This window comes from Lycium barbarum, chromosome 3 (genome assembly GCF_019175385.1).
Source record: "Lycium barbarum isolate Lr01 chromosome 3, ASM1917538v2, whole genome shotgun sequence".
Lineage (NCBI taxonomy): Eukaryota > Viridiplantae > Streptophyta > Magnoliopsida > Solanales > Solanaceae > Lycium > Lycium barbarum.
In genome coordinates this window covers 128,589,764-128,610,326 of record NC_083339.1, presented here as the reverse complement: position 1 = coordinate 128,610,326, position 20,563 = coordinate 128,589,764, and the positions used below count along the sequence as shown (strand labels likewise).

The 20,563-nt window shown below is 32.1% G+C and overlaps 2 protein-coding genes across 3 annotated transcripts; one reads left to right on the top strand and one right to left on the bottom strand.

The window, feature by feature from the left end:
• Positions 1–296: 296 nt before the first annotated feature.
• On the bottom strand, positions 297–2,003 carry LOC132634159 (uncharacterized). Its single transcript, XM_060350453.1, has one exon. It carries the CDS (start codon positions 1,249–1,251, stop codon positions 526–528), a length of 726 nt encoding a protein of 241 aa, XP_060206436.1. The 5' UTR covers positions 1,252–2,003; the 3' UTR covers positions 297–525.
• Positions 2,004–2,198: 195 nt separating this feature from the next.
• LOC132634158 (uncharacterized) lies at positions 2,199–3,370 on the top strand. Of its 2 annotated transcripts, none has more exons than XR_009580061.1 (2): positions 2,199–2,546; positions 2,886–3,370. XR_009580061.1 is itself a non-coding variant. In XM_060350452.1 (2 exons), exons 1-2 carry the CDS (start codon positions 2,259–2,261, stop codon positions 2,820–2,822), a joined length of 474 nt encoding a protein of 157 aa, XP_060206435.1. In that variant the 5' UTR covers positions 2,199–2,258; the 3' UTR covers positions 2,823–3,370. The 2 variants fall into 2 exon arrangements, 1 of the variants encoding a protein (XP_060206435.1); XM_060350452.1 differs by having other exon boundaries at positions 2,637–3,370.
• Positions 3,371–20,563: the final 17,193 nt, after the last annotated feature.

The following is a 20,563-nucleotide window of genomic DNA, read 5'->3' as shown; positions in this document are numbered from 1 at the left end:
CCATTACATCATTTTTTGCACAAAAAAAAAATATTCCTTTTTATATTCTTCTCTCTCTTTTATATTATATTATTTTCTTTTACTTAAATTTTATTTTTAATTTCATAAAAAAAATCCTTTTTCTTTTTCTTTTTTACATATTCATCCCATGTAATTCATAATCCTTTGTTATATAATCATTTAATATAAAATTATTTTATACCATAAAATTTTAAATAATATAAATTGTAAGCAAATATTATACGTTATACATATTAATGGATAATTCAAATAAAAGTGAAATCATTGATAAAATATAATTAAATAAATACTATTACATTAAAGTAGAATTTATTTTAATTTCTACATAAATATTCAACTTTCATGATTAGTACGTTGCTCCCATAAATGCTCTACTAATGTATTACGAAGTGCAAAATGAGCATCTTTATTCTTAATTTTTTTGTGTCGAGCTAAAAATTGTTCAAATCGATAATTTTCATCTACTACCATTTCTAATGTTGGAGTTGGACCTTTCCAAGCATCTTAAATTAGTGCATTAAGATCACGCTCATCCTCGATTATCATGTTGTGCAGTATAATACATGATGTTAATATATCATGTAGCACTTCTTTTCTCCAAAAACGCGACGGCCCTGCAATAATTGCAAAACGAGATTGCAAAACTCCGGATGCACGTTCAACATCTTTTCGACATGATTCTTGTTGCGTCGCGAAATATTTCTTCTTTTGAGATTGTGGCTCATGAATGGTTTGCACAATTGTAGACCATTTTGAATATATACTATCAGCTAAATAATAACCCACATCATATTTGTTTCCTTGAATAACATAATGGGCGGGAGGAGCAATACCTTTAGCAAGATTGGAAAACAGATGTGACGATTCTAAAACATTAATGTCATTATTGGTGTCGGGCATACCAAAATATGCATACCATATCCAAGCTACAGCTTCAAGAATTATTGTTGGGGATCCACTACGACCTGCATATTGTCCAGCCCATGCTGTCGGACAATTTTTCCATCTCCAATGCATGCAATCTAGACTACCTAGCATTCCTGGAAAACCACGTTGCTCACCGATGTGAAGAAGCCTTGCAACATCGTTAGATATTGGTGATCTCAGATACTGCTGGCCAAAAACCTCTACGATAGCTGGAGAAAATCTCTTCATGCTTTCAATTGCAGTTGACTCTTCAATTTTCACATATTCATCAGTGGCATCCGTTGGCAAGCCGTATGCCAACATTCTAAACACAGCTGTGATTTTTTGTACAGCAGATTTTTTGTACGTTATTCGAAGTACATATCATGAGCTTTAATTGCATCAACAATACGAAGAAACAAATTTCGGGACATCCGATATCGACGACGAAACATACCATCATTATAATGTGGATTATCTGAAAAATAGTCGAGAAATAAATTATTATCAACTGCTTCACGATCTCGATTGATTACTAAATGACCTAGAACAGAGCCAACTCTGAAAACTTCATTATTTTGATATTCTTGCAAATATTGCAACATATAGTTGTTCATGCGAATATTTTGCAAGATTACTTGCTGCTCTTCTGCAATAATCTAATGATGCTGATGATGAAGAGGAATTTTCATCATTATTATTAGAAGAACCTCCAGTATAGAAATTCATTTTTAGAAGACAAATAAGAATGTTTGATTTGATTTTGAAATGAATTGGAAATCCTGAGTTATTTACCTAAATGATGTTCATTTTTATAGATTAGGATGAAATCCTATTATTATCCGATTGAGATAAGGATGAAATCCATCCGATGATTGAGATTAGGATGAAATCCATTCAACGGTTGAGATCAAGATGAAATCTATCATATTATTATCCGGTTGAGATAAGGATGAAATCCATCCGACGGTTGAGATTAGGATGAAATCCATTCAACGGTTGAGATCAAGATGAAATCTATCCTATTATTATCTGGTTGAGATAAGGATGAAATCCATCCGACGGTTGAGATTAGGATAAAATCCATTCAACGTTTGAGATCAAGATGAAATCTATCCTATTATTATCCTGTTGAGATAAGGATAAAATCCATCCGGCGGTTGAGATTAGGATGAAATCCATTCAACGGTTGAGATCAAGATAAAATCTATCCTATTTTGGCTCTACTTTTATCTATATATATTCAAGTTCCAAAATACCCATTCATACGAGATTGGTTTTAGTTTTTCTTTAACCATATAATCCACTTTTCCTCTATTCACTTGCAAAAAATGTCTACCCGATCTACAGGATACTCTACCAATGAAGATATGATATTATGCCAAGTTTATTTAGATGTATCTCAAGATTCAATAACGGGTATAAATCAATATAGAGATAATTTTTGGGGTCGAGTGGAAGATGGGTACAATAGTGCAAAGGATGAGTGTTGGGAGTATCGCAACAAAAGATCGTTGGAATGTCGAATTAAAGTTATTGAGAAGGCTATAAGAAAATTAAATGATTGTGTACGTCAAGTTGAAAATTTGCATCCTAGTGGTGCTTCAAATAAAGATATTGTGAGTATTTATTTTGTAAATTTTTATACTTTATTTGTATATATTTACTTACAGTTTCCCTTCAAATTTTTTTAAAAAATAATATTGCAGATTAATCAAGCAAAATGTTTACTTATGCAAGATCCGAACTACAAAAAATGTTTTAAATTTGATCATGTGTGGGATATGATGAAGTATTTTGAGAAGTTTAAAGATGTCGATGCTGGAAGTAAAAAAGTTCGAAAGCAAGGCTCTTCTTATATATCATCGGAGTCTGAGACTCCTACTCCTGATTAACCTCTAGTATCATCTCTCCTAACTTATCATCATTTTCACTAAATTTGAATGAGGATGTTTCAGGTGATTCCACATTATCACAACGACCTATTAGGGTGAAGAAAGCAAAATTAAAGAGAAAAGTCGAAGAAGGTTTTTCATCTGCTATGCAAATGGTCCAATCAGAAAATAATTAGCTTGTTGAGTTGTTAGCAAAGTCAGGTGCAGACAGGCAGCGAGATTTGGAGATCAAAGATAGAGCTTTGAAACTAAAAGAATTTAAAGAAGAAAATAAAATTTTATTGTCGAATTTAGATTCTATTGGTGATCCAAATATTCGTGAATTTATTCAACAAGAACAAAAATGAATAATGGATAAAAGAAGTCAACAATTTCAACAGCCACAACCACAACAATCCTCTGCCCATACACTCAATATTTTAATGATATTGGTGGATCTGGAAACGACCTACCAGAGTACTAAATTATGGTTATAATTTTCTAAATTATTATGTTGTTTAATGTATTTTCAATTTTGAATGTATTGAACATTGTTATGTTATTGATCATTGTGTTGTTATTGAACATTGTTTTATAATTGTGTTATATATTCGAAATTATTATGTTATTGAACATTGTGTTATTTATTAACAACATATTATATTTTATACTTGCACTTTTCATTTTTGTGATGTTTATATTTTTTAATACAATTATAACTTATAATAAAATTAACTTACAATTTTATATAAAATAATATATACAAAAATTAATTTATAAAACTTACACTCCAAAATTAAGATGTAAAATTTATATTATAAGATATTACATAAAAAATAATTAGGTATATTAGGAATCTAAAATTTTAAATTAAAATTTATAATATGTTAAATCAAAAGTGTTATATAATAAAAAATAAAAATAAAATACTAATGAATAGTAATGGTGTCGATGAAGAGGTATATTAGGAATCTAAATGTAAAAATTAAAATTTATAACATGTTAAATTAAAAGTGTTATATAATAAAAAAAATTATTAATGAATAGTAATGATGCAATGAATAGTGTAAAGTTGGAACTCTAAAATACTATTTTTTGCATTAAATTGCATTTGGCACAAAAAATAGTGCAAAGGGTAGGTGTTAACCCCATCCTCCAGCATCTCTCTCTGTTCACGCCCCTATTCTGTTCTGTAACCTTTTTTTTTTTTTTTTTTTTTATAAACTTCTCCCTCTCTTTCTCTTTCTATTCTCCTTTCCTAGATACTATATCTTTTCTGTTGCTTTTTTGTCCTTTGTGAAAAGAAAATTGAATTTTCCCCTTCAATTCTTTATTTCCTTTCTAATTAGAAATAAATTGAAAACCTGTTAATTTATAAGGGTGCTTGACCCAAAAAGAAAAAAATTATAAGGGTCTACCAAACCTTCACGAGTCAGCAATAGGGGTGTTCTTTGGTTAAACTTAAATTCATATCGCAAATCAATTAAATAAATAGATAATTATTTGGAGTTAATTTATTTTTATTTTAAGTTCTTAAAACCCTGATAATATTTTGTTTGATTTTATTAAAAATAAATCGAGCCAAACTGATAAAACAATATACACAACTTATATATATATATATATATATATATATATATATATACATATATAAAATACTTTGTTTATGTTTTCATTAATTTTTTGTATCTCGATTCGGCTAATATACTTTACACATGTTAGAGCCCGTTTTGATTGGCTTATAAGTTGCTTATAAGCTATTTTCAGCTTTGTTGAGTGTTTGACTGGCCAGCTTAAAGTCATTTTGTGCTTAAAATAAGCTCAAAATATAATTGGACTCATTTGACTTAGCTTATCTAAAGCAGCTTATAAGCTAAAAAAAATAAGTTGTTTGCAGCTTATAAGCATAAGCCCATCCAAACAGGCTCTTAGTCCATTTCTTAAAAGAAATTCATGAATCCAAACTCATTTATTGAAAAATAACTATGAGATTTACCTAAAATAAAAGGTTTTAGTTCTTATAAACTTTTTTTTACTTGATTAAAACTCACTACAACACAAGACATATATTGCTACAAAATACGTTGTAGCTAAAAATGAAAATTTTCGTTGCTAGACACTTTAGCCACAATTCTTTTTTCTGTAACAAAATGTAGCGTAGCTAAAAGTTAGCTACAAACTTTACATGGTCCATGGCTAAAGACTTATACTTATTGCTACGACTTTTTTTGTGTTGTAGCTGCGATGGTAGAACATTATTGCTACGAAAAATATACTTGTGGCAAGTGATTTTATTCTTTTGCCACGATTAATAAAATTTGTTGCTATCTTCATATTGTAGCCACAAGATGTTATGTTGTAGCAAAAGATTTAATTTGTTTGCCATGCAAACTCAAATTTTATGGCTATTTCAATAGCTTAGTTTCGTGGCAATAGTACTCATATTTAGTTACGAATTAAAAAATTCATAGCTATGAATTAAAGTATTTGCCACAAATATTTTCATATTGTAGCTAACAATCAATTCCTTTTGCCATGAAATAAATAACATTATAGCTAAAAAGAATCTTCATTTGCTACGGAAAGTTAAAATTTATAGTCTTGCTCTTGATACGTGGCAATATAATATGTCTAGCTACAAATTCAATAGCTCATAGCTAAAAGGCCATACTTTTTGTCACAAGGGATAAAATTGTAGCAAAAGGTTTTCTTCATTTACTAGAGAAATAAAAATACGTGTCCATGTACTCATTTGCGTGGCAATAATACGTATGTTTAGCTACGAATTCAAAAATTACATAGCTACTAATTAAAAAATTTGCCACCAACATTGTTAACGATATAATTTAGCTAAGAATTCATTTTCGGCATGAAACTATAGACAATATCGAAGCAGAATGTCTTCAATTATTTGATAAACGCAATATATGAGAAAAAAAAGACTTGATAAAGGTTCAATAATTTCATTTAAAATAGTGAAACATCACTTTATTCATACATATCGATACACTTTTACAAGAGAAAAAATAATTATTCATCTCCCCATCGATTTTGATGCTTCCGTCACTCCTGCACAAGCTGCAATAACAATTATTGAACACGAGTTAGTTATATATGATTAAACAAATACACTAATTTATCTAATTGAAAAAAAAGATTGCTTTAATAATGAATTCAATATTGCACAAAAATTGTATTGCCCGGATAAACAAGTTCTTCCACTCTGTTGTGTGGCCAAATTTTCTTTTATCAACGTCTTAGGAGGTGAATTCATATCATCATTATCAGTCAAGCGATTAGGTTATTTCTGGAAAACCATTCTTGTCTGACTGCAAACAAGAATTTGTAAGGCGTAAAAGTACTTCATCATAAATACAAATAAATGAAAAATACAAACAATTCAAGAACAAAAAATTGATATTTTCTGTTTTCTAAAAAAATTATAGTAATCATCTTGATTAGAAAAACTCTTTTAAACAAAATTGTAAATGAGACAAAAAATAATAAATAATAACGACAACGTTGGGTACTGTATTATCTCACAAGACAAGAACAAACTTTGTTTAAATCATAAGCAAGAAGCAAATAAAAGGATCTACATGTTACCTCTTAACTATCCCTTGAAATTAAAAGTTGGAACTATGGATATTTGAGATGGGAGAAGTGAAAGCACTTTTTTGTTTTTCTTTAGGGTGCTTACTCTTTTAGGGTTTTTGGCTTTTTAATAGGAAAACAAAGTTATGATTCACGCATAAAAATGTTAGAGGGAAATAATTTGGAGGGAACTCTTTTTGTTTTCAAATTTCAACACATTTTTTTCTTTTTATAATTTAGTAAATTAGAGGGAAATTATTGTGAATTCCATCCTAATAGTCAAGTACAATTAAAAAAAAACATTAGGTAAGAATTTTCTTAATTGAAATACATTGCAATTTGATGTAAAATAAATAGATGTATCCATTTTAATATATAACTTATTAATTATTGAATATTTTTTGAAGTCCATACTTTTGTGATATAAATTATGATATAGAGTCACGTCTATCTTAGCAGTATTGAATTATTACTCTTTAATACAAATAATTATAATTAAATTTTCAATAATCATCAAGTATTTGAATTAGTAGTGGATCATAAAGGTGTTGTCCCGATAGATAAAGGTGTTTTCCCGATAGATCAAGTCCAATACAAATAACAATTCTTGAAGCATTAGATAGGGATGAAGCTTGAGCTGCGCTTTGATATTTAGACACAATTACCTATTTATTTAAATAAATTGTAAATTTACAAATGCAAGTACGATTTCATAAAATTAAGTCGAATCAAACTAAATATGAACATCTAATTATTACATTAGATCGGTAAAGGTATTGTTCCAGTAATAGAGGTTCGCGTCAAATAACGATTCTTAAAGCACTTGTTCAGGATGAAACTTGAGTGAGCTTTAGTGAAGTTTTGGTTAAATTCAACGTAAATTGTCAATTAAATTTTAGTTATAATTTAACTATTTGAATTTTATTTTAAAACTTACAAGTAAGACTATGTTAAATTGAATTAAATAGAACGATCACCACCTAATTACACTAGATCGTTAAAAGTATTGTCTCGATCAACAGGTCCGACTCAAATAATAATTCTCGAAGCACTTGATCAAGATGAACTTGAGTGAGACTTAATTTGTATTTTAAATACAATTGGTACTTATTCAAATTTGATTTGAACTTAAATAATTACTTGATCAAAGGTAATTAAATACAATTAGTACTTATTCAAATTAGATTTGAACTTACAAGTATGCCTGTAAAATTTGAATCGCATCGAATGATCAACATTTCTAATTACACCAAAATGTATTCTATCGAGGAATAGGTTCTAATCAAATAACAATTCTTGAAGTGCTAGATTAGATAATATTTAGATGCCGCCTATTTATTTAAATGATATTTAAACTTATAATTACAAGCAATATCATGTAAAGTTAAATCGAATCGAACTTTATATGAACATCTAATAACATTAGATAAATAAAGGTATTACTCCTATAACCGAGGCCCAACTCAAACAACAATTCTTGAAGCACTTATTTAGGACGAAGCTTGAGCAGCCTTACTAAAGTTATTTTGTTGTTTAAGTGCAATATAAATAGTCAATTACAATTAATTCACTACTTAAAAAGGGGGAAAACCGATGGAAAAAAATGACAAAAAAAGCTTTCCTACAGAAAAATTGTAAAATCTTAGCTACAACTATATTTTTCAGCCATTGTACTAATATGTTTATTGTGATTATATTAGTACTATTTTATGCTAACTTTAAGTGCAAGAAAATATTATCTAACGTGGCTAGAAGATTAGTATTGCTATAACAAATTCCAATTGTGTTAAAAATTTATTAGCTACGAAATGTTATCACAACAATAAATATGTGGCTATAAGATTTCGTCATGACAAGTAATTATATCTATTGAGCCAACTATTGCCACGACATTTTAGCACTCGAAGTAATAATATTCTTCAGCCATAATATTTTATTTTAAGTAAGTTTTTACGGCTTAAAGGTTACTCTTGCTACAACAAGTTTCAACGCATGACAAAAATTAATAATTAGCTACGAAATTTTATTATAGCAAAAAAATCTATAGCTATATCATTTAACTATTACCACTTTTTGTTATAACCTGAAGCAAATATATTCATTTCACTACAATATTTTGTTTCAAATAATTTATTGTGGCTAAAAAGGTTACTATTGCTACATTAAATTTCAACTCGTGGCAAAAATTGATAACTACCTACGAAATTTTGTTCTAGCAAAAACTTCGTGGCTATATCATTTAACTATTGCCACGAGTTTTTATAACTTGAAGCAAAAATTTCTATTTAGCTACAACATTTTGTTTAAGAAATTTACTGTGGCTAAAAGGTTACTATTGCTATGAAAAGTTTTATCGTGTGGCAAAAACTTGTGATCAGCTACAAAATTTTATTATAGCAATAGATTTGTAGCTATTTAGGTAATTATTGCCACGATTATTTTCAATCATAGCAAACTTGAAGAATTAGCTATGTCAACTTGGTTTTTGTGGCTAAGAAATTTTATGAATTTGTAGACAGCTATGGAATTCAAATTTTTGTGGCTGTTACTGGGTAATAGATGTGATTTTTAAATTTGTAGCTTAAATTTCGTAGCTATACATACAATGTGTTGTAGTGACTTATCTTAAGCATTTCCTCCATAACCAAAGAAAATTATTTCTCCGCCAATAAAAGGGTAATGACAAATTGTAAGTTGGAAAGAGATGAAAAAGTCTTCCCTAATTGTAAGAAAACAAAAATGTAAGAAAGAAATACCATTAGATTTCTTAAAACACTGAGTCAAAACGTCAAAATACATACAGATGGATATGCATTATATTTGATTTAATTTAGTTTTAATAATTAAAAAGTCGACTACATCAATTTGATTTTTGTTTTAATAAAAAATTGACCCAAATCAACTCATCAATTAAGAACTTAAAATCAAAATAAATCAACTCCTAATAACTATCGATTTATTTAATTGATTTGCAATCTGGATCGATTTAATTTTAACCAAACGATGAACACCCCTAATGTTGAGTCGTGAAGGTTTGGAAGAGCCTTATAAGTTTTTTTTTTCTTTTTCTTGGTTAAGCGCCCTTATAAATTAACAGGTTTTCAATTTCTAATTAGAAGGGAAATAAAGAACTAAAGAGAAAAATTCAATTTTCTTTTCACCAAGGGGAAAAAGAAAAAAGAGAAATGATAGAGTATCTAGGGAAGGAGAGTAGAAAGAGAGAGAGAGAGAAGTTCCAAAAAAGGAAAGTAGAGAAGAGAATAGGGCCGTGGACAAAAAGAGTGATGCTGGAAGATGGGATCCACAGCTACCCTCACTCTGCCTTGCACACCATAAAACTTTTCGTACTAATAGTTATTAAAATGGTAAAAACTTATTTACTAGGTTTACACTAAATTAATATTGCACATGCTCTTTTGTCACCAAACCGTGCATTATTATTAACATATATTCTTACTTACCTATTAAGTTACTTAACAATGGTAATGTATATGTTGGTCAGATTGAGTATAAACACACGAATATTTTTAACGAAACGATCTGGGCTCCTCCAAAAAGGAAAAAAAATTATAAACAAGAAGAAAACAAGTCTAGATAGGAACGCATTTTCTAAATAAACCCCTGCTACTAAGTATATAATATCTAAGCATAGCTTTCTTAATTATAAATGTTTTCCCCTTGGAATTGATTATCTGGAGATTTTGTCTTTAAGTGTTTTAAAACCTAGGAATTAATGTTTCAATCCTTTTGTCACGGTCCAATTAATAAAGTAATAGAATCATACAAATGTTGAGTGTTTGAATAAATTTCACATGAAAAATAGAGAAGAAAAAAATGAGCGGATCAATAAACTTGGATGAATCATATTTTTTTGAGCTAATTTTATCATCCTATTGACAAAGGGTCAAATTTGCCCTTGAACATTCAAAACGGAACAAATTTATCTTCCATGAATAGTTGGGGTCAGATATGCCCTCGCCATTACTGGTTGGTGTCTAGTTTGCTCCTCAACTATGTGAAATAAAATATTTTTTTTTTTTTTTTAAATAGCAGAAGCTTCACACCAAACTGATGATAAATTTGAACTTTTCGCATAGTTAAGGCAAATTTTACACTTTCCCAAAGTTCAAGTGCAAATTGACCCTTCCCCCTAATTTTGAATTCTAATTTTTTTTTATTTCTTATTTTTCTCTTCGTGCCACAACTTCTACCACCAATCACTCTTTCTTGCTCCTTATCCCTCCCCTCTACCATTATTATCATCACCTCCACCACCATTGTTATAATCATCAAAAGAAGAAAAGTAATTAAAGAAGAATCAGCCAAATTTCCATTCTTATCATCTGTTCTAGTTTGCAAGCTAATAATGAAATTTTTGTCTGAAATAGTGTCTTTTGAGGGACAAATCCAACAAATGGATTTGTTAGAATTTTCGTAACTTAAATGGTGAAAATGCATGTCTAACATAGCACCTTCAATGTGTGATTTTCACGTCTAAAAATAGACGACCCGTTAAATATATTTACTCTAAAGGTGTTTTGCTACTCGTGAGCCTTCAGTGGATATTTCAAACTTTGGAGAAGGGCTCATCTTTTCAAAAGCACCTTCAGAATAAATTTTTAAAGTCGAAGAATCTGAAAAAGTAAGTTTTTCTTGTATGATGTGATAACTAAAACAACTTTTTCAGAGCCTAAAGACTCATACCGGCTAAGACACCTTCAACCTAATGACAAAAACAAACTTCCTTAGACGCTTTTTTTTTTTTTTTAATTTTATTTTTTGCTTCATAATAATTTATCTGTTATTGGTAGAATTTTTTTTAAATCAATATGTTAAAAATATAATTGCATACTGTTATTCCATCTGTCCCAATATATGTGGTCTAGTAAAAAATAATCCTCTCATGAATAGTAATGTAACTACTTTTAACATAATCCTCTCACATGGTACAAACAATCTCTTCACGCTGAGCATGCATTTTCCAATCAGATGACCCAGAAGACGAACCAACATTGTTACATTTAAAAATTTTATGAGTCTTTTTTTACAAATATAAACCTATGGGTCAAGTCTTACATTTAAAAAGTTTGAAATTATGATTTGAAATTCCTTTTATATATATATATATATATATATATATATATATATGAAATTCCAAAACATGTGTTTTTGGATGATTTATAATTTCATCTCAAGAGATGAAATCGCATGTCCAAACGCCTACTTAGAAGTTACATGGAAAAGGCAAATTAAGACTATTTTAATTAATTAATTAATTAATTAAATCTAAATTACTCATTCTAAAGAATAATTATGAAATGAAGAATTTGGATTCAATTGTGATAAACTAAATGAGCGACTAAATGAAAAAGGCAAGTCCTTGTCATTGATTAGTCAGCTTTTCTTCTTCGGTATTCCACTTCGCAACAATGGCAAGTCCTTTCCTTGTCGTTATCAAGTCGGGTGTGTACAACATGTGTACAAGGTGGATCCAATAATGATGAAATTTAAATTTTGAGCTGAAAATAATTCAAATTACCTTCAAACTGATCCCATGTCCAAAACACAATTTCCCTAAGGGCCTGTTTGGACAGCAGCCATGTAATTGGGTATAATTATATTTGGTCTGTTTATTTGATCAAGTAATCACTTAGGTGGAAATTAGATGTAATTGAGGGGGTGTAATTACATTATTCAATTCTCAAGAGGGGATTGAGAATTAGGCGTAATTACATCCTGTAATTACATGGTTATTTTTTAATTTCTTTCTTCTGTGATTTATTCTAATTTATTTTCTTTTTTAATTTATTTTAAGGTGGGTCCAATAATGATGAAATTTAAATTTTGTTCTAACAATAATTCAAATCACCTTCAAACTGATCCCATATTTAAAATTTAAGTGATTTTCAACTATCCCAACAAAACTTGTTATAAATTACACCAATTTCAAATTCGAGGAAGAAAATGTTAGATTTTTCTTATTATGTCTGACTGAATATTTCATGATTTATAAGTACAATTTAATAGTGGATAAGTTTTATTCTTTCATTCAGTTACATGATAGAAGTATCAAATTAAAAATTAAACTCTACAAATTGTTTCCCTCCTATCCTGAAAAATAGAGAAAAATGACTAAAGTGACACTCATATTATGACCAGATTTGTAATAACACGCTCATATTTCACGGGGGTTCTATTACCCCACTCCCCCTCCCCTCTCCCGGACAATTTTTAAATGGAACTAACACACCCTTAAGTGATGACATGCAGACAGTTTGTGCTCACTCTGTTGGAGTGTGAGAGGCCAAAGATATATTAAAAGCTGATTAGCATATACACGTGTCACTTACTAGTTGGCATCTTTATATTTAATTACATTTGAATATTATCACTAAATTAAAGCTGATATCTTTTTCTCCTTTAATTTAATATTATATTTAATTAAATTAACACATCATCTCTAATCCTTCCTTCCCAAACAGTCTCTGGAGCACCAATTTTTCCGACCATTAAACTTTCAGTGAACTTGCTTTTGTTTGGCGCTGAACTGATCTCTTAAGCATTCTGCTGCAATTGCCTCTTTTTGGTCTACTCATTCATGGAAGCCTTATCAAGCACCTTTTGAAGGAAAATTGGTCAAATTTCTTTTGATCTACACTACCCACTACCGAAAACCCATAAAGATTACACTTTTGAATAAGTTTTAAACAAACCCAATAAAAATTTCATCGACCTCCAATAGGAAAAATGGAGACCTTACTGGAAAAGGAACAAAAGCGCTCAGGCCTACAGGCAGTGATGCTTGCCGATAATCATAACAACTCATCGAACAATGTCTCTTCGACGGCGAAACGCCGTGACGCTGGAGAACAAGAACTCCACCCATCAATCTCTGAACAAACTGAGATGAATCACATCTGAATTTTCACCAGATTTCGGTGCGCAATAGTGATACAGTAATAAAAAAATGGAAGTGCGAAGTGGAGTTCGCCAATGGCTGATGCCAACGACATGGGCGTGTGTGCCCGAACTAAAAGTGAGATATAGAATTTTTCGACAATAGTGGATGACTGAAAAGATGGCCAAAAAATAAAATAAGAATTTAACTAGTAGAATAGGTGCGTGTAATCCACCTTATATCACAAATCTGGTCATAGTGTGTTGAATTAATTCCATCTAAAAATTATTCAGGCGGTCATAGAACACCCGTAAAGAATAAGTGTGTTGATGCAAATCCGGCCATAGTATAGGTGTCATTTTAGCCATTTTCCCTTGAAAAAATGCATGCACCATTTACGTGTATTTTGTTTTGTTTGCAAGAATACTAATCCATGGTATTTAAAGCTCGTATGACATCTCAGAATATTTTCATACTCAATTTAAGTCCTTTTTATAAGATGATTTATCGTTAATTAACCATTATTAATACAAATTAATTTTTTTACAATCAGGACAATAAAACTTACAGGAGGTTTGTCACCTAATTTTTTGGGTTACTACATTTACGTAATTATGATAGTCAACTGAAATTACCAATCTAATTGAAATGTTTATTTGTAACAACCCGATATTTTTCAAGTGAACTTTAGAGCTATTTCCTAATTATAGCTTACTAATTTTAACGAACCTCATATTGAGACGGGTACTAATTATATCTATATAACATGTATGTATATATTTATTGTTGAAAATATTATTTATCTGATATAATATATCAGATGGTGAATTAGTCAAGGGTAAATTAGTGGACCAGGCCCACTACTTCACTACTGGTCACATCTTTAGGTAAATGTGAATACACAGAAAGATCATTAGTCTATTGTTAGCCTTAAAAATAAAGAAGGAAAAAAAACAGAAAAGAGAACGGCATAGGGCAGTTTTCGTTGCTGCTCTACAGAACCATTGCAGTGAAAATTCTCTTGGAGTAAATACAAATATTCAGGTACGTTGATTACTATTTTTAGCATGAAAGCTAGATTGCTATTGCAGTCTTATGGAGATATGTATAAGTATATTGGTGATTGCAACAAAAGAATGAAGAGAAGGTCTGATGATCACCTAATGACTAGGGAGAGCAATGATCATAGGAATGATGATTAGTTGTAGTGGTAGAATTGGGATATAAGGCAAAATAGGTACTCAATTGTGAAATTACTCTACTGCAACTTCTTAAATTGTTTCAACCCCATCACTGTATCGTTTTCATTTTTTCTTTCTTTCTTTTCTGTTGTTTACTTTCTTCTATTTCTTTAATTACACACTAAGATTATTATTTTGGGACTAGAACATATTTTTATAACTGTTTACTAAGAGAATTGAGACTCAACTTCTACTTTTTAAAAGAATTATTGAAATTTAGTTCTAAACCTAAAATTATAGGATTCATTTCCCTACACTAATTTGGACCATTTATTTATGGTATTGAATAGATTAAGACATAGACAAATACGTACTATGTCCCGTGAGCATACATTCAAATTTAGTGTATTTCATGTATTGCTTGTCCGGGTAAGATGGGGGTAAATAATGCCCTCTCCGGAAGACGGGGGTAAGACATAGACAAATACGTACTATGTCCCGTCAGCATAGATTTAGATTAAGTTTATTTTATGTATTGCTTGTTCGGGTAAGATGGGGGTAAGAAATGCCCTCTCCGGAAGACGGGGTAAGACATAGATAAATACGTATTATGTCCTGTGAGCATAAGTTCAGATTTAGAGTATTTCATGTTTTGCTTGGTTATGCTTCATGATTTCAGCTTTATCTTCAATGTTTGTATATATTTAATATACATGTACTGTGTAATTGCTTTTATGCATTATCAAGGATTTCAAAGACTTGCCCCAGGGGTAAGCTGAGAGGGTCGATGATTTTGCTGGGTCTTTTAGACTCACGCTTGTTGATGTTGTATGTGTGCAGGTATGGTTAACGGTGACCAGGTAGCCGATACTTGATTCATTCCAGCCTCGTTCAGTCCAGTTCAGTCGAGGTGAGCCACGATTAGATCATGGCGGCCTCTTCTTCTTTAGTTGACTTAGTAGTATTCCGAGCTACGTCTCGTACTTTTATATTCAGACTAGTAGTTCCATGACTTAGACATTTTATGGGGTCTCTGGGCAAGGCTTAGTATTTGTATTTCGCTTCCGCACTTTTCTTTATATTATGAGACTTTGCGTATTATTCATTTTATTTGTTAATTTTCGCATGATTAGCTTAGAAGGTTCGCCTTAGGGGTAGAAGCTCGACAGGTTCCCGGTCACGGCCTGAGTGTTAGATTTGGGTCGTGACATTACTGAGAGGTGTTTTTTCTATTGCGACTCGTTCATTAAAGGTCGAATTAATTTATAGAAGCCAATAGATTAATTACATCGACACATCTAAATTTCTATTATATATATATATATATATATATATATATATATATATATATATAGATGTTGATGCCCATGCTTCGCACAGGCCCAATAGGTCTAATTTTAGCTAACGACAAACATAATATTAGTATGACAACATTTTCGTTCGAAGAAGTATGTACAGGAAATTATTTGGTTTCATTTCATCTCAAAGTTTTTGTTCCGTTGAAATCTTTGCATTATACTAGTCCTAACCAAAACTTTAGTAGTATAATTTAATAAAGTAACATAACTTATTATTTTTTAATTATGAGAACATTCATTTCTTAAGGTGTAAAGCACTAAGAATCTAACATTGTATTTGTTTTTTACAATCGCTTAATGCTATAAATTTATTAGGTTTGCAAAGATATATATTTGCTTCTTAGATTGAATGGTATTTTATACAACAACCGTGAGTCATTATAAGTTATTCTCCTGAAGATCAATCATTTCTTACTTACCATTCATAAATAAAAATTAAAGTTCAGTGCATAATTCAAATGTGTAATTTATCTCGACAAATAGCAGAAAAGTTGTTAGCATGATACAATACTTGCTGTTGTTTTTCTTTCCTAATTACAATGATATATTGTTAATAGGTACTTTTATCATTTATATCAATTTAGTGAAAATATTATCGTGTAGTCTCACATCATAAATGTATTTTCTTTAATATTTAATTTAAATTCTACTAAAGTTTATGTTATATAGTTACACATCATATTAATTTTTTTGACCCATATATTTTTCTTTTATTTCAAAATTTGTTCTTATTAATGTTAATTGGTCATATAATTTCTCAAATTACAATTATTTTATTCATTATTTTGTCAGCTTTTTAAATAAAAATTCGCTTGAATCTTTTTACTTATATTACTAATAAGTTGTATGTTCAAAACACGATTAGTATAACACTGTGATTTGTGCTCCGTACACAAAAATTTATTATATTAATGTTTACTAAGAATACAAAGTTTGCAAAATTTTATTAATACTTTTTAAAAGAGAAAACTTGTTTAAAAGGAAACTATTTTCCCCTCTTTGAGACAAAACAATAGCAATATTTAAGCATCAGTTGATAACTTGAATTTTAATTAATTCGATTAATTTAAAGGTTTAAAATATTCTATTATTAATGTATGTAGATTGTACCCAAGCAATTTATATATATAAGCATGAGAGATGGACGAACACAGCTGCTCCAACTTGTACCCTAAGCTTTTGTAACGACCCGTTTGGTCGTTTAGCACCTGTGAACTCGTTTTCGCTAAAATGCCCTTTTCCTAGTTTAAAGGGCATTCTTAACTTGTGGGGATAAGGGCACGGTTATATAATTGATGGATAATATTCGAAATATATTTATTTAAAGTGTGCGAATAGTTTAGTCATAGGAATTTTATTTTTGCTTAATTGAGGTATAAGTTGGTGAGTAGTGTAATTTACTGAGTGGGACAATTACTTTAGTTAGGAGGTAATAGGACTAGCCCATAATTAAGTTAAGACCCTATAACACAGGGCCCATAAATAAGAGTGAAATTAGTGGAGTATGGTTCACATATCAAAAGGGGAAAAAAAAGGGACACTGCTGCATTCGGATAGGCAGGCGTTTCCATAAAAGGAATTGAACACCATCAGGTATGCTTTTACTTTTTTTATTTGGTTTGTCACGTTTTGGATTGGGTAGAGTAAGAATTTCTAAAATCATCTGTAACAGCAGTGCTGTCCAATAGAAGTATCAATCTGTGCAGGGTGGTAGCAAAAAGGACGAGTGGGTGGGAAAAATTGGCTGACACGTTTTCTTGCTTTTAAATTTTCAGCCTTCTTTTGCTTTGAAAAGTGTCCATGATTTGTTGATTATACTATTGGTTTGTGAAGAGAAATTTTATACAATGGTCAATGGAAGAAAGGACAAAATAAGAAGCTAGATTGTACACCTAGTGCTGTAAAATAAGGATGAGTTGGATGGAAAAGAAACGGGCAACCACACGTTGTTCATGGCTGCACACGGAATTCCCTGTGCTTCTTCTTTTACTCCTTGTTTTTATTCCTTCTTCTTTACGTGGATTGGTCATTACTACCTAAATCCATCATAAAATAATATTTTCAACCAAATTTTTTTAACTTCTTGTAGTTTCTGTCCTTTAGTCCGCAAATTCTAAAAGTTTCTTTAACCCGAATATGCCAACGACCAGCTTTAAAATATTGGGGTAAATTAAAGGCTTCGAGTCCTAATCCTAAGAAAGGAGAATTGATGATTTGAGGGTCCATTTATGGATGAAATTGACCAATTTTAAAAATATATAATCCTTAAATAATGGTGAAATTATTTTTCAATAAAATTCCAATCTTGCCCTTGTGGGCCCAAGGCCACCTTTTGGGGTGCGATTTTGGGTTTCGAATATAAATATAGCAATATGGGTGTCCTTAGATTCGTATTCTAACGTAGATCGCATAATTTATAGGTTTTGACTCTACGCAAGGGGAAGGCAGTAGTTTGATTGTTCGTGGCATCCGCTCGGCATTGAGGTAGGTTACGGTCTACTTTAGTTAGACTCTGATTAGAGAATCGTATGTAGTTGTAGAAAGTGACGGGGATAGCATATAGACCTTCGGGAATGAAGTGGAGGTGGTTTCCAATTAGGTTGGCTCTGTCAGTTGTTATGTGGGCTTGTCGCCATATGTGTTATTTTATGTGATTATCACCTGTTTGTATCTCTGTCATATACTAGCTCCCTCATCATATGAAAAGGAATGATAACATTAACATGACTTGTATTTGTTGATTGTACATTGGTGATATTGTTGAGACTGATATCATGCATGGCATGCTTTCCATATTATTGTTGTGATGATTGGTGAAGTGAGTGATTGAGAGACTCCGAGGTCTTTGCCGGAGATGGAGAGTGACAGAGAGACTCCGAGGTCTTTGCCGGAGATTGAGAGTGATTAATAGTCTCCGAGGTTTCTGTCGGATAGCACGAGTGGTACATGGACTTCGCGAGTCCCCCATGGGTCATGGCTTTGAGGCACTGCCCTTAGCATGTGTGTACGAGAGTGGAGTGAGAGAGGTGACTGTTGCATTGCATTGCATTCATTCACTCATACATTTGACTGATCATCTGGTGAACTATATCTGTCTTGGTTGATTTCATGATTCCTTTACACTTTACTTGTATATTATATGTGACCATACCTGTTTGCTCTATGTGCTACTTGTTAGTTTTCACTTCTTCATGCGTTATCTAATCATTGTTGTCCTATGATGCTTACCGGTACTAGTGTTGTACTGATACTACTCTTGCTGCACTTTTGCTGAGTGCAGATTACGATCCAGGCTCCAGTTCTACACCCTGTGGCTGATACGCGAGGGTGACATCTTTCCGTCATTCAGGGTGAGCTACTTGATTTTCCGTGGCCCCTGAAGGACCTCCTCTATTTATTTATGTTTTTATATCCGACAGACAATATGTAACCTTCGGGTATTTTCAGACTTCTATTCCGTACTATGTTAGCGCTCTTGTACCCTTTGACCAGATTTTGGGATTATCGTGACATTTATAGTGATGATAAGTATTTAAGACTTGATAATTTATTCTTATTAAATCTTTCCGCTTATTTAACTTGTTATTAGTAATGTGGTTCGCCTACTCGGAGGGATAGTGTAGGTGCCACCACGACTCGCTAATTGGGTCGTGACAAAGTTGGTATCAGAGCTTCTAGGTTAATTGGTCTAATGAGTACAAGAGCAATGTCTAGTAGAGTCTCGCGGATTGGTACGTAGACGTCCGTACCCATCATCGGGAGGCTATAGGACATCTAGGAAACACTCCACTTCTTTTTCTCGTTTCGTGCTAGTTCAATCCGATTGGTATCTGGTTCATTCTTTTCGTGCGAGATTGTTTAGATTGGTATCTTAACCTCATTTCTATGTTCTCCCACAGATGGTGAGGACGCGATCGACTGCTACTGGAGGTCAGGAGCCTGCACCTGCACCTGCACCCGCACCCGCATCCATACCCGTGGCCCGAGCAGCTGTTCGTGGGCGAGGTAGGGGACGTGGCAGGGGACGTGGCAGGGGCAGAGGCCGTGCAGCTATTCCAGATAGGAACCAAGCACCAGCACCTGCTCAGGACCCTGACATAGAGTTGACTCCGGAGCTTGACGACATTCCGGAGGAGGAGATTATGGCTGCTGAGACACAGCCTGGGGTCGCTGCTACTCCTGATTTTCAGGAGGCTGTGTTTCGAGTGTTGGGGTACTTTGACAGTTTGGCTCAGGCAGGCATGATTCCAGTTGCTCCAGATGGCTCACAGACTAGGGTGGAAGGTCACACTCCCGATGCTACGATTGCTCCAGGATTTCAGACATCGAGGGTATTGCCGGCAGCAGCAGTGGCTCCCCGCATTGATACTACTCCAGCGCCTGATTTTTCTCTAAGGCCTATGGATGGGCCAGTGTTGACCAGTGAGGAGCGAAAATTGTTCGAGGGGTTTACCAAAATGTCTCCTCCTTGGTTCTATGTTACTCCCGAGGAGGATGCGTATGAGTTTATTGTTAGCTGCCATGAGATGCTTCATAAGTTGGGTGTAGTGGAGTCTCACGGGGTCGATTATGTTTCTTTCCAGTTAGTTGGGGATGCCAAGATGCGGTGGAGATCGTACATGGAGTGTCGACCAGTTGGGTCGTCACATTTGACCTGGACCCAGTTCTACCAGGTATTCGTAGAAAAGTATGTCCCTCGTACTCTGAGAGACAACAGGAAGGATGAGTTTT